General features: G+C 47.0%; 1 protein-coding gene across 1 annotated transcript in view; it reads left to right on the forward strand.

Moving 5' to 3' along the window:
• The window catches only part of Tmc3 (transmembrane channel like 3), a 39,061-nt gene extending 23,192 nt beyond the window's left edge, over positions 1 to 15,869 (forward strand). Inside the window, exons 12-22 of the mRNA XM_055623558.1 lie at positions 352 to 430; positions 1,638 to 1,880; positions 2,366 to 2,494; positions 3,185 to 3,252; positions 4,931 to 5,059; positions 7,875 to 7,985; positions 8,842 to 8,967; positions 9,683 to 9,761; positions 11,070 to 11,112; positions 12,907 to 13,162; positions 15,026 to 15,869. Of these exons, the coding sequence (XP_055479533.1) occupies positions 352 to 430; positions 1,638 to 1,880; positions 2,366 to 2,494; positions 3,185 to 3,252; positions 4,931 to 5,059; positions 7,875 to 7,985; positions 8,842 to 8,967; positions 9,683 to 9,761; positions 11,070 to 11,112; positions 12,907 to 13,162; positions 15,026 to 15,869 (2,107 nt within the window). The remainder of the gene's footprint in view (positions 1 to 351; positions 431 to 1,637; positions 1,881 to 2,365; positions 2,495 to 3,184; positions 3,253 to 4,930; positions 5,060 to 7,874; positions 7,986 to 8,841; positions 8,968 to 9,682; positions 9,762 to 11,069; positions 11,113 to 12,906; positions 13,163 to 15,025) is intronic.
• Positions 15,870 to 16,111: the final 242 nt, after the last annotated feature.

The following is a 16,111-nucleotide window of genomic DNA, read 5'->3' on the forward strand; positions in this document are numbered from 1 at the left end:
GTGTGTGTGTGTGTGTGTGTGTGTGTGTGTGTGTGTGTGTGTGTGTGAGATATGCATGTGATCCAAGTGAAGGTCAGAGGACAACCTGTGAGAAACAGTTTTCTTTTCCACCAAGTGTCTCCTGGAGATCAAAACCAAAGGTCAGGCATGACCAACAAGTGTCTTTAACCACTCAGCTATCTCACGTGTCCTATAACCTATGGCTTTTCAGCATTATCCAGGTAACTCTAAGAAAGCCCCGTGCAGCCACCACTATCTTATGTCCACAATGGCTTAGAACTCTCTAGTAGCTCTAGACTGCTGGTCCTGTGTATGGTGACCTTGTTTCTCATGACAGCTTGTGGTTTTCAGGGTCCTGGTACTGTATCTAGGAAATCTCTACAGCCTGATCATTGCTCTTCTGGACAAAGTGAACAGCATGAACATTGAGGTGAGTGTCCAGATGGGACAGTACTTTCCGTCACTACTGGATATTGCCTGGCATAGCTGCTTAGATGCTATAGTACCTGCCATCACTGCTCAGACTAGCTAGTCATCCTTCCACGACTGCCCAGGTCGGAAAGCCACCTGCTACCACTGCCTAGAACGGATGGTTACCCAATAGCAAGGCCTAGATTGACCAGCCCAAACCCATCGCTGTCCAGACTGGACAGTCCCTTGTCATTGCTCACCACACAGTGGCCCCATGTCAGTGTCTTTATCATCTCTGTCCTATTTATTGTTTATATAAGTGTCTCATTTGGCATATCCCAAACCATGCCACTGTGGTCATTTTAGGGTGTGGAGAGAAATTTAAGCCCCATTTCCCAGATTAAATAATAATAATAATAATAACAGTGCTGTTATGAGAGCTGGGCTGTTGCCTCCACATCTCCCTGGGTCATGCTATCTTATTTTCATGTCCCCATCAAGAAAGACTGTCAACAGCTCTTTCAAATAACCCCAGAAAGACAAAACAGCCATAGGCTCATCCAGAATATGTCAGTGTATGGTCCAACCCCACAGGGCAGCTTTAATGTTCCTTTCAACCTGCTCAGCCTCAAGGACACCCTGCATGGGAGGAGAGGAAAGACAGAAAGAGGAGCTTTCTGAGGGTTATTTACTCAAAGTATACCATAAAATTTCAGGGCATATAGGTCAAAGAAGCCACAGCGAGGCAGGCTTTGAAGTCACATGGACCCTGGTCCTGACCTGCCTCTTACTGGAGGTCTGTATGGAGCATTCGTCTACCGCTCACTGAAGTCCAGTCTCCTTGTGAACTTGACCTAAAATTCCCTTGAGGTTGAAAAGAGATGAATGTGTCACCTAGAACCATAGAATTCTGTCTGATACTCATTAGGGGACAGTGAGCACTGTCTGCTTCAGCTGGTGTCTTGTGAGTGTGGTCATCTCTAGGCAAATGGTAAGAGGGAGAGAAGGGAAGAGGGGAACAAGAAGTGAGAAAGGGGGAGACTAGAGGTGGAGAAATATACAGAGTGTGAAGGGAAAGAGGGAGAAAGAAATAGGGGAGGGAGGGAGAGAGAATTTGATTAGTCTGAAGCAGTGCAGTGGCCTCCTTCATTTTGTCCAAGCTGGATTCTTACTTATAACATGTAAACAACCTTTCTTTCTTCCTTCTTTCCTTCCTCTTTCTACAGGAAGCTACTACTAAAAACATCACAACCCACTGGACAGATTCTTCCACTGTCTATGCCACCAGGACAGTGCCTGAAGAAGGACAATGGTCTGGGTCAGGAGTGGAACTCGGGAGAAACACCAGCACCTGGGTCTTGGAAGAGACAAGCCTTCTGACTTCTACCATGATACACCCAAAGGCCAACAAGACGGTGTCCTACATGCAGGGCCCACAAGGCCAGTGCTGGGAGACATATGTTGGCCAGGTATTTCCCTATGCCCCTCGGGAAGTCCCTTCAACACTTCAACCTGGCAACTCTCTGGAGCATCTCTGTCCCTTTTTCATAGTAAAGAAATGTGGAATCCAGTGAGGTTTTATTTTTCTACATTCCAGGTCTCAAAATTAACCATAATGATCAGAGCAAAGTTACTGTGGAGTAGAACTAAGCAAGGTCCTCGTAAGATGCTGTTCCCAACCTCATAGGCACAGATGGGGAACTTCTCAACTTTTGCCTAGTAGTGGCTTTGCCTTGGATATTGTTTCCCAAACTCAAATTAACAGATATTCTCTCCAAATAGCCATAGGATAGAAACCCCTCCATCTGCCACTGTACTGTATAAATGTGTGAAGGGAAAACATTAGAGGGCCCCAAGCTCTGTCTCCGGGGAATGGACAGAGACAGGGGAGGACCAGGGAGGATTGTGGAGAAGATGGGCGGGCATGGTGGCAGCAGGACCCAATGTATTGCAGGAGATGCTGAAGCTGTCTGTCATTGACATGCTCTTCACGGTGGCCAGCATCCTCCTCATAGACTTCTTCCGAGGACTTTTCGTTCGCTACCTGAGTGACTACTGGTGTTGGGACCTTGAAAGCAAGTTTGTGAGTAAACTACTGTGTGTTTGGGGAAGGTTCTAGAACGAAATCGACCTTTTCCTGTTGGCTTGCCTAGGAATCAATCATGCATGCTTTTTCTGTGGAGTCTTCTTCTGCTCATCTTAAATAGAGGGAGACAGACCCGAGAAATGATTTCATTCAAGTCTAGCTTGGTGAACTATGAGCTTCTTGGGATTACTTACAAGAGCATGGGAGAAGGGTTACTTGTAGGTACCTGGTTGACTCAGGCAGCTACTTCACCAAAATGCCCACCCCAACATCAATGATGACAGCAAAGCTTGCTGCACAATTTGTAGGCAGCTCCTTGTGAAATGTTGCTATAGCCAAGAGGAGGGCCTTCTGAGCCTTAGACATCTCCTGAGCCTCCACTCTAAATCTTGACTTTCCTAAGTCTCCTCATACTCCTTCTTTCTGGGGGGAAAGTGCAAGGAAAGAGCTGCATAAGAGCATGGCCCAGGGAGTGAGACGGAGATACCCCTAAGGGGATTTGTAAAGGGGGAGGAGAAAGCATGAACTGCTGAGCTCTTGCCCCAGCCATTCATGTCACCATTTGCTGGGTAACCAGCAAGGTGAAGATCTCTGAGTATCCACAAGAGCAAAGAACCTGGCCACAATGAACACTGTGCGCTAAGGACTCTCTGACTTTGTTCTTACTGCAAATGCTTTTCTCGACAGCCTGAATACGGAGAATTCAAGATTGCGGAGAATGTGCTGCACCTCGTCTACAATCAAGGCATGATCTGGTAGGGGTCAAAGCTGCTTCCCAGCTTCGCTTATGTCACCTGGGCTAAGGTTTCCATGAGCCCAGACAGACCTATGAATACACGAAGCCATAAGCAGCATCAGGAGAGGAAATTGATGAGGGACTAATTCTCGGGTGAGGTGATTTTATGAGTGACTTTCTGAAGATTTTTAAAGAAAAGAATGACAGAAGGGGTGGCTCCTTTTTAAACCACTTTTGGGCACAGTTTCCAAAGGGTTTGCATAGGAAGTGGTGGGACGCCTTCCTGGGAGGTGGATGAGCCAGTGGGAGGGGCTGCTTCTTGCCAGGGAAGTGTCGGAAACTCAGTGGTTACACTGGAGCAGCCTCATCTTGGGCATTTCCCACCGTGGCTTTCGTGCAGACACTAGGCCCAGATAGAGGACTACTCTTCTAGACAGCCAGTACGTCCAGCAAGGTGACCAGGACCATAGCAAGCCTCTTTGGCTGGGGCAACTCCAGCCAAGCAGGTCCTGCTCTTAGGGGAACCAGGGCACTGGCAAGGGTCACCCTGTCATCCTTTCCTCAATGGTGTATCTATGGATGAGGACCTCCGGCTTTACCTATAGGACCACCAATGCTGCTGTAGGCCCAAATACTGTCAGACAAAGAGAAAGAGGAAGCCTGGATAGCCTATACATTCAGAAAATACAACCTCTGCCATCAGTCACGGAATGCACAGGGAACCCAGTCACATAAATCTAGCGTTTGAAATCACGTGTCCTATTTATTTGAAATGTTCTAGATCCCTGGAATGCTGAGTTAGTGTTTACTGCAACTCTATGAAGAAACTGCAGTCACCACTGTATGCAGTAAAAGATGAGGGAACCGAGGCAGGCACAGGAGGCATGCCTGCCATAAGAAAGCAAACATTTGCTTTTAATTTTTTTTTTTTTTTATTTATTAAACGCTTCATTTTTCCTGCCACTAAATGTGAATTCCACAGGGATAGGTTCAATCGCATATCCGACACAAACTGATTTTAAACTAAAGTGGAGGTGCTGGGTTTTGCTGTGCATTTGACGTCTGTACCGTGGCTGGATGGCCCAGCTCGCCTGGGGGTAGTTGAGTAGTCACTCTCGGTGCACTTACTTTGCTCTTGAAAGTGTCCACATCTAGACATAGGGTCACTTTGTTGGCGATAGGTCTTTGAGCAAATTGATTAATTTCCCAAGATTTGCTTGCCCTCCTGATCTGTTAACTTTAGTTATCTATCCTCTTCCCAACTTCGTAAGATTAAATAAGCTAAAATATATGAGGGTGCTCGGAGTAACGGCGGACAGGCCTGGGTTTTGACCTGTGTTGATTCCTTCTGAAACTCAGTAACTTCTTAACTGAGTTCTTGCCCCGGACCTCCAAAGTCTAGAGTTTGGCCCAGGGCCTGGTTCTCCAGTGTCTGCTTCTCCCCAGGGGAGGCCTTTCACTTTGCTGCACTAGAAGACAGACAAACACTTAAGAAAGCACCATCACCATAGCACAGCTACAGGGACACCTCATGCCCCTGGAATGCGGAGTCCACCTCAGAGCCTTAGAGGTTTCTTCAGTTCTTGAAGGACAGGGTGTAAACGTAATGGCTCCGACCCTTGCTTCCCCACGAGACCTCTAGCGCACAGCCCTGAATGAGGACACACAGAGACTGACTTGACCTTCTGCCATTGCAGGATGGGGGCCTTCTTCTCTCCGTGCCTGCCAGCCTTCAATGTCCTCAAGCTCATTGGGCTGATGTACCTGAGGAGCTGGGCGGTGCTGACCTGTAACGTACCTCACCAGCAAGTGTTCCGGGCGTCCAGGTTGGTAGCAGCTGTGACCGCCGAGGCCGAAACCCTAGGTCCTCTGAGCACGCCTCTTCCAACAAGGGGCCCCCTAGCACAGTATCCGTCAAAACCCTGCGGTTTCTCCACGTGGTTTCCCCATGACCTCACTAACTGTGCGTCCCTCCCCCCTTGGAATCAATTTTCATTCCTTTGAAGCTCTTGGCTCATTTTTTTTTTAAGTTTTTAACTGATGTCTAATAATCATCTGGAAAAAAAATGCAGAGGTTAGAAATGTCAGACTTGACTATCACAGCCTGAACACAAAGGTACAACCAGTTCCCACACAGAGGCAGAACATGGTGATTCTCAGAACATTCCACTCCTCCCCCTCAGTCATGTCTGGTTTCTACAGAAAACTACTTGGGCTTGTGCGGTTTTGTCGTTTATGGAAAATGTGAAACACGTGGAATGTGCCCATTTGTGTCTTTTTCTTTTTAATTTCTCACTCAACATTGTGTTTCTCAGCTTCACGTCACTAAGGAAATACACACAGCCAACCTTCCAATTTCTTTATCTGCGTCACAGCTGCTTCCAGCCACTAACGGTAAAGGTTAGCACCCCTGAACATCCTGCTAAGTGTCTTTTGTCAGGAGTATACCACAAAGTGTAATGCTGAGTTTTAAGGCAAACACACATTAGTTTCCACGGTTGCTTAAAAGTTTAAGTTGTTCTCTAATCCTGACAGCATTATTATTATTATTATTATTATTATTATTATTATTATTATTCCTTCCTACATTTCATTTCATCCATATGGGTGAATTCATAGCACCTTTTGAATCTCATGATTAGAATCTCATGATTACAGTGCTTTGCTACAGCAATTATCTGTGTGTCCGCCTGGCTCTATCAGTGGTTTTCAAGCTTTTTTAACATGACCTGGATAGCAATCTATTTACATTTTATCTGATGACCATACACTCATGCTTATGTTTAGATATATGCAGTTTTATATATTTCCATATAGTTACCTAATCTGTTATGTTCCTAATAAATATGTGTGGATATTCATGAGTATTTAGTTTGGGGAGGGGATGGAGGCAGGGAGGGACTTCACATGCTTTCTCTGGTAATTCCATTCAAGCTGCTGTAACAGAATACCTGAATCTGAGCAATTTACAATGTACATGATTTGGCTCACTTTTCTGGAGGCTAAAAGTCTGTATGAAATGTCTCTTAAATGCCATGTCCTGTAGAGGAAAGAATTAGCCTTCCCATGTGATAGAAACACAAAGACCAAAAGAGCAAAAGGGATGAAATGAATTTATATAGCTGTACTAATTGCACTTATGAGAATGGCTTCGTCATAGACCAAATCACCTTCTAAAGATCTCACGAAGGCAACCATATCTCAGTGTGGACTGTGGAGGGTACAAACATTCTCGCCTGCTTACCACATTCTGCACAGGACTTCTGGGTAAGACTTTTTCAGCAGAGAAGGAGAAAGATGGGGAAACCTACAGACAGGGTAGTTGAGTATCACTAAACACACAGACTATACACAGGGCCTCAAATGCCAACTTGGTGTGAGCCACCATTGGAGAAACCTGGGCATCTGAAGGTGCTGATACCAACCTGGGACTCAGGGACCAAGCACCAGGGCTTACTCAGATAGAACATTAACTCTGACAGTAAGGAGCAGAGAAATAAACAAAATGAGAACAAATGGGATACAAGCCACATAGCCGAGGGTCACAACTAACAGAGCCCTCCCTCCTGGGACCTAAGAGGGAAGCTCAAGGCTAGCAACAAGAGAAGAAGGCATTAGGTAAGGACCCAGGTGGGTGGAAAGCAGTTCTAAGATTGCCGTGAGTAGAGCTAACTGGGTAGAAGCCATGCACGCAGGGGTGGGGTCACTGCCTTCTTGGTTGACAACTTACAAGTACCCATGTTTGTAACATGACTGGAAGCTTGTCTCTGAAAGTAGGCCAGGACTCTAAGCTGTGTGTGCCCCTCACACACAGCACAGGTAGCGCTCTCCCTCCCTTCCTCCCTCTCTCTCTTTCTCTCTCTCTGTTTCTCTCTTAGTGTCTGTGGGGTAGGGGGAGGTTGTTGTGTATGCAAGCATTGTAGGAGGAGATGTTTTTTCTCCTGTCTCCATGCTCCCAGAATAATGATTCATGAGAATCAATTATTACTTACAAATAAATACCTAGGCCATATAGCTAGGCTCTTCTCTGATTAATTCATAACTTAAAGTAACCCATTTATACTAGCTTACATTCTGCCACGTGGCTGGTTACCTGGTCTCAGGTACCATGTGTCCTTTCTTCTCACATCTTGCCAGCTGGAATCTTGTGTGCCTGGATCTCTCCCAGAAACCTTTCTGTCTACCTATTTTCTGCCTCAGCCATAGGCCATAGTTTTCTACTATTTTTTTAAATTGACAGGTGTTGCATCCATACAATACACAAGCGATTCCTTCTATGTGCAAATGCATGCGCACCTGAGTGTGTGTGTGTGGAGGCTGGAGGTTGGTATCAAGCATCTTTCTCAATTACTCTCCACCTTATGTTTTGCCAGCCTGGCCAGGGACTCTCCTGTCTCTGCCTCCCCATTGCTGGGACTTCAAGTGTGCTGTCCACTGCAGCCTTTTTACATAGCTGCTGGGGATCAGACTCAGGACCTCAAGCTTGTGCAGCAAACACTTTACCAACCGAGCCATCTTGCTAGGCCCCTGATAGGAGAACGGTTCCCTCTGAAGAGGTGGCAGTTTCTCCCAGGTGGGTTATGTGGCTGCACTCGCTTGGACTCTGGGGTGACTGCTGCATGACATTTGGTCTTTCTGCAGATCCAACAACTTCTACCTGGCGATGCTCCTCTTCATGCTGTTCCTCTGCATGCTGCCGACCATCTTTGCCATTGTCCACTACAAGCCGTCCCTGAACTGCGGCCCCTTCAGGTAACATACACAGAAGAAGAAGAAAAAAATATATATAAATATAATATAATATTTTAAATAACAGAAAACAAAAAGTGTGGGTCATCACACCTGTAATCCTAGTATTCCGGAGTCCAAGGCAGGAGGACTGTCAATACTTTAAGGCCAGCTTGAGCTACAGAGTAAGACTCTGTTGGAAAGCTTAAAACATACATGCAGGTAACATACTGACTGAGAAGGTTGTACTTACGTATTTACGAATAGATGTATATGCAGGTGATAACAATTAATGCAAAAAGAGACCGTGAGTTTGAAAGAAAGCAAGGAGGGGCTTAAAGAAGGCTTTAAAGAAGAAAAAAAAAAAAGGAGGGAAAGAGGAACAGAGGCTGTATAAAAATCTATGTGGCTGAGGCCAGGCTTTATTTGAAGATAGTCCGTGTCAGCCTTCAGTCTCCAGTACCTCGCTGTAACCATATAGAAATTTCAGCTGTTGCCTCCAACAGGAACCCTGGAGGTGTCTTCATTTACCCTTTAAAAGGCCATAGCCATCTATAATGACATATGGTGCCCTCTTCTGGCCTACTGGCTCACATGCAGGCAGAACACTGTATAAATAATAAATATCTCTTAAAAGAGAAAAGTTCAGTGTGCTCTCACAGTGCGATTCCCAGCCTTAGCGGGTAACTAGATGACTACTTTACAGAACTTCCGGAATGTCAGGCGTCTTTGTCACTTGGAGATTTGCCTCATGGTTTTGTGGCTGGTTTTGGAGATCTGGTTCTAAACACCCAAACATTTTTTTTTTTTTTTTACTTGTCTCGAAACATTCCCTAGCCCAAAGCAGTCAAACCTGGAGTTACCGTTTTCTTTCTCACAGTGGACAAGAGAAAATTTATGACATCGTGTCAGAGACGATAGAGAATGACTTCCCCGCCTGGTTTCACGCTGTAGTTGGACACATCAGCAGCCCTGTGGTGATCCTTCCAGCTGTGCTGCTTCTGTTGTGAGTGCTACACCTCCCAGCCTCCAGGGGGCGCCATTCCTGCCGACCTCCAGGGTCTGCCATAACTCCCAGCCTTGAGGGGACACCAATCCTCCCAGCCTCCAGAACAGCTGTGTGTGTGGCCACCTGGTCACACTGCTGTCCAATAATTAAATAAAATTAGCCCATTCAGAAATTACTTCCAGGGGTCGATGATCTAAGCAAGGACCCCCGAGCCACACTTCAGAATAGCACAAGCCACCGGGCCACCGAGAAACAGCTGCATCGCTACTGGCTCAACAGCACCTGATAGATTACTGTGGCCGCTATAAGGGGGCAGACACTCTTAAGTACAGTTATAGATTTCTGCAAAAATGCAGGTGATTTTGAAATGTCGTAATTCAGCTGAATAGCTTAGGCTTATTAGGGCTGACAGAGAGAAGTGAAACCAGTAGCCACAGCTTGATTGGATGCAAGGGGCCTGCTGATTTTGGTGCCCTGTTTTTATTGTCAGGGAGCAGAATTTGAAGGGGTCAGCTATGGGAATGAAAAGGGGGGAAAAAATGAAGGTGCACTCTCCCAGTGGCCGGGGACTATGAAAAGGCAGATGTGTTCTTGTTCAGGGGTCAAGGGTCAGTGAGTAGCCCACATCTACCCTGGCAACCCTCACTTCCATTGCCTGACAGCTAAAGGGTCAGTTGAAGCCCTCTCACGGTTCCATGTCCTTTCATCCCAGCATGCTCATCTACTACCTCCAGAGCATCGCGAGGTCGCTGAAGCTCAGCAGCCAGCAACTCAGGATGCAGATCCAAAATGCAAGTATCATCCGAACACGGCTCTCATCCATGCCAACCCCGGCCGTATGCCTGCACCCCCTCCAGCACGAGAGTGCAAAAGAGCTCAAACCTTCAGGTTACAGTGACAGTTGGCCGTGTACTATGGTGCAAAATTACCACCCCCCAAATCCCCTCAGGTTGTTTCTTGCATTTGCTGGGAGCAAGCCTGCTCCCTTGAGCATTCTTCCTATGGCCAAGCCAGGCTCCCAGCATGCCAGGCACCTCTGCAGACTTTAATAGACTGGTGACAGGTACCCCCAACCTGAGTCCACTTTGACCCCTGAATCCCGCACCCCAGCACTCCTCTCTCCTCCGTCTTGTCCTTTAGATTTTGGCTAACAAGGAGTCCTTCCTACTTGGGGTACACATCCTCTCCTAAAGTAACGAGATTGAGGCAGGCACTCCCAGCCCTTGCACAAATTCTTCTTTGTATCCCCCACCCTCGAGGTCAAAAGGAGGACAGGATACCAAAATCAAGGAGTCTTTTTCTGAGTTCTGTCTACCCTGCCTTTCATAACCCCGAGAGTCAGACTTCCTTAAGTGTGGCATCCTGCTCGCCTGTTTTTGAAAAAGGGAAAACCTCCTTGTACCCTTTTTAGTAAGGGAAGGAAAACAACTTCTCCCATAAATACAAATTTATGTAAAAAGGTAAAAAAAACTAGCTCTGTGAAATGTCAAGGGAGAAATCCATTTCCAGCTGCAAGGCATTTTGCCCATGGACATCTCCCTGATCTGTATTTTCTTTGTGACTAAAACCTTTTCAGGCTGAGCTTCCCTAATCTAAAGATCTGAACTGCTTCAAGACCTGAAAGTCTTAAAGTGTCAACATGAGTCCATGAGTGGAAAATTCTACACCATGAAACTCTTTTGTACATAAAAACTGTCAATAGTAAGATTATATAAAATCATCTCCAAGGCCAAATGTACTCGGTAGAGGTGAAGCGAAATGAATCTCAGTTGAGATGTTGGTCTCATCCCCAAAGTAAACAGACTATGAAACACTACAGGTCCCAAATCCTTCCGATACAAGGTACTCTGTTTGCCTTTGCCAAGTCTCACACACCCATGAATTAATTGTCCCTAAAGGAAACCCATCAGGCAGAAAACCTTGGCTCTTCCATATTTGCTTTTATTCACTCAAATAACAAGTCTGGCATCTATAACCTGAAGGTTTTGTCTCAGTAGGACCACCATGTGCAAGGTGTGAATAATAGCACAGAAGTCTTTTTCTCTGTCCTCAGAATAAAACGTTAACTGCTTCCAAAATGGTTGTCGTTCACATTTCAGGCAAGATCCGAAGATAAGAAGAAGGTTGCCCAAATGGTAGAGGGTAAGTGCATCCTAAAATACAGATGTCTGCTCTCTAAGTTGGTGAGCATTTAAAGAAGAAACAGTGGGTCCACAGCTGGTCACGGTTCCTCAAAACCAGTGCTGTAGTTTCACAGGTCACTGGGCCCGTTAAAGCAAAACCAGTGCTACCCACTGCTCCAAGCCCTTGACTTAATCACTCTCAGACCTGTGACCAATCCCCACACCTCTATAATCAGCTGGGGGCTCCGAAACAGTGAAGAAAACTCAGTGTGGTAAAGTAGAAAATGCTCAAGAATCTGCTTATCTAACCGCTTTGCGTATGTCCTCTTGGGCACCCATCTTTTCCCACGTGAGCCCCCAAAAGGAAAGGAAGTGTGGGGAACAGATACCTGGTGTGGCTAGAAGGTCAGATTTGGGGGTGAGGGGGAAAGGTGCAGCTCAAAAAAGAGTCAGTAACTCTACCCCTTGAGCCCGCTAGCAGAGTGCTCTAAGAGCCAAAACGCTCAGTTGGTACAACTCGGCCGGCACAGCCCACACTACCTGCCCCAGCACGAAAGAGAATGGGACTCAAACATTCCTGTGAGCCAGCCCCTGTAACTATTTCAAGGTGAACTATCTAAAAGAGAGCTCTTCTCCAGGACACTCAAGCCTAAGGGTCACATTCCATGTGGAGGAGTCACCAGGTGACAATTTCCCACACAGAGTGACTGTGGCTTGTGCTATAAAACCCACTGTATCCGTTAGAGATCAGTTCCCAATTAATGTAGTTTAATTGAGGTCGAGTCCTGCCAAGCCAGGACCCATACAGACTTTCTCAAACAGCCTGCTGTGCCTTGGGGGTATCAGAGTTGTACTCTTTAGTCTCTGGGTACACCACTGGGTTCCTCCGTTCTTTGCTTAAGCTCTCTGAGCACCATGGTTTGAAGGGCTGAGTGTGTGTTGCTATGGTCCACTATTTGTAGGCGCAGCCGATGACTGCAGACTCAAGTGTTAGGAGTCAGCTTTGTGTCAGTGAGTTTTCTGTTGCAATGGCAAACACATCACATTATTATAAAAAGAGAAAAACATAGGACCCGAAAGCCATGTGATCCCCACCTTTGCTATCCTCGAGGTACTCATGTAGCCTGGTGGTCAGGTTTCAGGTTAAGACTTCATGTCTCCTTATAAAGACTTGTCCAGCTAGCACCTGGAATTTTTCATGCAAATGAAGCATTTCCAGCTCCTCAGACCTAGCCAATGAGGTACATCACCCCCAAAACCCCTAACCCATTCCCCCAAGGTTTGTATAGTCGTTATTTACCTCCAATAAAGAGAGCTGTTTCACTGAAAACTGCCTCGAAGAAGGCGGCTGTTTCTCCCCATACTCAACACTGACAGAGATCCTGTGTAACTCATCTACCCCAGCTAAGCTTCATACCTTCCTGTCCAGCCCGGTGCACAATGGAGCCGACCCACCCCGAAGGGAAATGCAGAGCCAGGATGGCAGAAAGGTTTACTTTGACTCAGTTTCAGGTCCCAATCTGTGCTTCATTGGTCCCGTTGCTTAGTAGGAGGGAGAACACCATCCTGAGAGAGTATGTCAAGCAAACCTGCCCACCTCTCAGAAGCAGAAAGGTTTTCCACAATAGCCTTAAAGCACATGACCCCCTATAGCCAGAGAGGGCTCACCACCATGCCTTAGCCCTAACGGCTCCACCTTCCAGAAAAAGTAACAGATAAGAGACCAAGTCTTAGCCTGTGGGCCTTGTGAGGAATTTAAGGTTCAAAGCATAACAAACCCAGACACGTCATCTGCTCTTCCCTCTGCCCACAGCTCGGATCCAGACTCATGAAGAAAGCACCAAGAGGCTTCTAAAGGATAGTGACCTCCTCAGCCAGCTGTCCTCAGCTTACATGGCAACACCCCAAAACAATGGCAATGTGGTCAACTTTGACTCTCTGAGTAGCAAGAGCCTCAGGATGGAAAGAGTCACAAGGTCCCTGCCCCAGAGTCCTGGGCAAGGGTCCAGGAGCCCCTGTTCTCCTCTTCTGGGTGGATCTAGGTCACGGCCAGAGCAGGAGACCAATAGGTGAGCGTGAACTCTGACTCAAAAGGAAACCAGGGTTCTTGAATGTGATGCCAGTGGTGAGCCAGAACTATCAGGAAGCCAGGGCCATTAAATTCCAGGTCTGCCAGGAGAAGTTAGGAGGCAGGGGTCGCTGGGACCCTGAGGATCTGGAAGTGGTGGGGGAGGGGAGGTCAAGATTTTTGAAACCTACATTATCATAGAATCTGTAAATATGCTTTCCTCCCAGCCTAGTATGCATATTTCTGTAGCCTGGGAAAATAAGATGTCATTTTAAGAGTTCATGCCCCAGGTCAGCATTTTAAGGTGCAGGAGAAGAAGGCACAGCTCCCCACTGTCACCCGCAGTAGGCTGGGGAGTTCCCCAAGACTTTAAAGAACCTGATTCAGGCCAAACTTGTATCCATGCCGTGGCTTCCACACAGGGAAGAATTTCAGGACAAGCCAGTTTATGAAGCAGAGTTGAGGTTAATAAAGACATCTTCATTCAGGCTTAAGTAGGAGGGTTAAGTGAAAGAGGGGTACGCTCCAAAGGAGAAGGAAGCTGCACTGGGGAGCCCGGGTCAACAGCTCATTGTTTTTACTTGGTTGTTGTGGCTGTTTATTGTCATCTGTTTGCAACAGTCTTATGTAGGGCTTTGGTGGGTTTGAAGTTGCTATATGCGAAGGGTTATGAAAAAACTTAAGTGAGATCCTGAGGAGCACCTGAGAGGCTTATAGTTTATTGGGTAATAATGTAGATCTCAGGGACACAGGAGGTCAGGTTACCTCAGATGGAAACAAAGTGAGCAGTCTTGTTTGAGATTCGCAGGCCTGTGTGAGAAAGAAAGAAGACTCTACCCAAGGTCAGATACATTCAGGCTTTAATGCTGCTTCCTTTCTACACATAAACTATCTATGTATGAGAGGGATATGGACCCCGTGTCCCAACTGGCATAGCCAGTGTTGAGTGGGCTGGAATTCCCGCTTCTCGGCTGGTGGGAGGTCCAGTTACACCTGGGGGTGATGAGCGCCTTCCTGCTGCCCCTCGCCCCCACCCTGTGCTCCATAGCTTCCCTATCTTTCTATCTGGCCTCATTCTGTTTTCAGTCCTGGAATGGTGGATGGTCTCTGCTTCACACGCAGAAGACTACATTATTGGCAAGACCTTCACTGTGTTATTATATGGGCCAAATGCTTCAGTCTTATCTTCAAGAAAGGAGGAGAACTCAGTTTCCTTTAGCATTCATACAGCACCCAGAAGAATGAGGGAACAGAGCTGTGTGGACCCAAAATCATAGTCAAACTATGTTCCTTTGTTGCACAGTAGATGCCATGGAGATAAGTATAGTTTTTCTCTTTCCTTTCTGCAAGCTATCATAGAACCTGAGATTTTGTTTTAAGCAAGTTTAAGCAAGTTCACAGCCTTGTAGTAGCTTGACAAGTAAGGAGGGATAGAAGTCCAGCTTGAAAGATCACAGGTGGGAGTCGGGGGGAGGAATGTCAAACCACAATCACCGGTCCTTTGAGTGGGCTTAGTTCCCCCAAGCAGACAATCAAGGGAGTGCCTGAGAAACTGCAGGGCAGGTTAGCCCAGGAGAGCAGTATTCCTAACGTGTACCCGACAAACACTGGTCCTGTGACACGTTCCTAACAGAACCAGTGCTCTGTGATAGGTTATGTTAATGAAGCATGCCTTGCAGTGCAACCCCATGGAGGGTGGCATTCCTTGTCATATCAGGACTCTGCAATGTCCAGTGAGGTCCTACTTCCTGAGTGCTTCTCTGGATGCAGTTCACAGATCACCCCCAGATGCTGTGTAACTCCTGGAGATGCAGAGGGAGACAGAGGCCATAGCTACTTTTACTTAACCACTTCCGTCTTACAGGTATCCACCTGGGCCGTGTGCCAGCACAGACAACGTCCACAAAAACAGATCCCGCTCATCTGTGACACAGACACAGCCCCTCAAAGGTGTCCGCTCTGAGCCTCTTTCCCGAAAAGACTTTCAGCCAATCAGACCTCCTTTCTGTGGACCTGGGGTCTCTACCTTGATGACACACAGCCGCAGACCCCGTGTTCCCAGATACTATGTTGTTAAGGAACGTGACTCTCACAAAAAGACCCACCCAGCTTTCTGGCCAGAAAGACATTTCAAGATAGATGCTTTAGGTGACATTGTAGAGCTGTATCCCAGGAATGAACAGCAGTACATTTCATGGGACCCCCACCAGCCTTGCTCTCCGCAGATGAGCGAAGAAGAGGAAGAGACACTGAGGAGAGATTTGGTCCAATGGCTGATGCCCCCTGGCTCCCTGACAGACCTTCCTCGGGCTTCTTGTTTTTATACTGGTGACAGATCAGGAAGTGACACCAGAGACCCCGAGTACCATCGAAGGGTATACTACAGATCTGGGGATAAGGGTTTTGAAAGCCAGATAGACAGACCCACATTTGTTCACAAAAAGCCACGATCCAGGAATGCCCAATACCCACAGCATCCTCTGAAGGCCAGAGTCAAGACCAAGTTTGAGCCATCCTTCACAGAATCAGATTCTGTGTCAGCAGCATCCAGCAGTGACCAACAAAACAGCAACAATGACCAATACCTGCAGGTCATGTCCACCCAGGGCAGATTCCCAAGGTCTGCCAGCCAGCTGGGCAGGAGGAAGGCTAAGTCCAGGCAGGTACTGCCCACGGATCTAAATGACCTGATTTGTTCAAATGTCTAGGCTTCTTCCATGTCCCTTCCTAAAGACTAGACCTCACTGGAAGTACTGGGAACACACAGTCCCACCCTTCCTAGAAGAAGGGACCTCTCTGGAGCTGTTAAAGATCTGTGGAGCTTCTTTAGGCTTATGCACTGCTGCTGTCTGAGGTTCTGAGACCCTCGGGCAGTAACTTCCTAGTCACAGCAATGGTGTGCCAGCGCAATTCCTGGTGTTTCTGTGTGTCTAGCACACATCAGCCCATC

Source organism: Psammomys obesus, unplaced genomic scaffold, assembly GCF_907164565.1.
Source record: "Psammomys obesus unplaced genomic scaffold, mPsaObe1.curated_primary_1811, whole genome shotgun sequence".
In the NCBI taxonomy this organism is placed as follows: domain Eukaryota; kingdom Metazoa; phylum Chordata; class Mammalia; order Rodentia; family Muridae; genus Psammomys; species Psammomys obesus.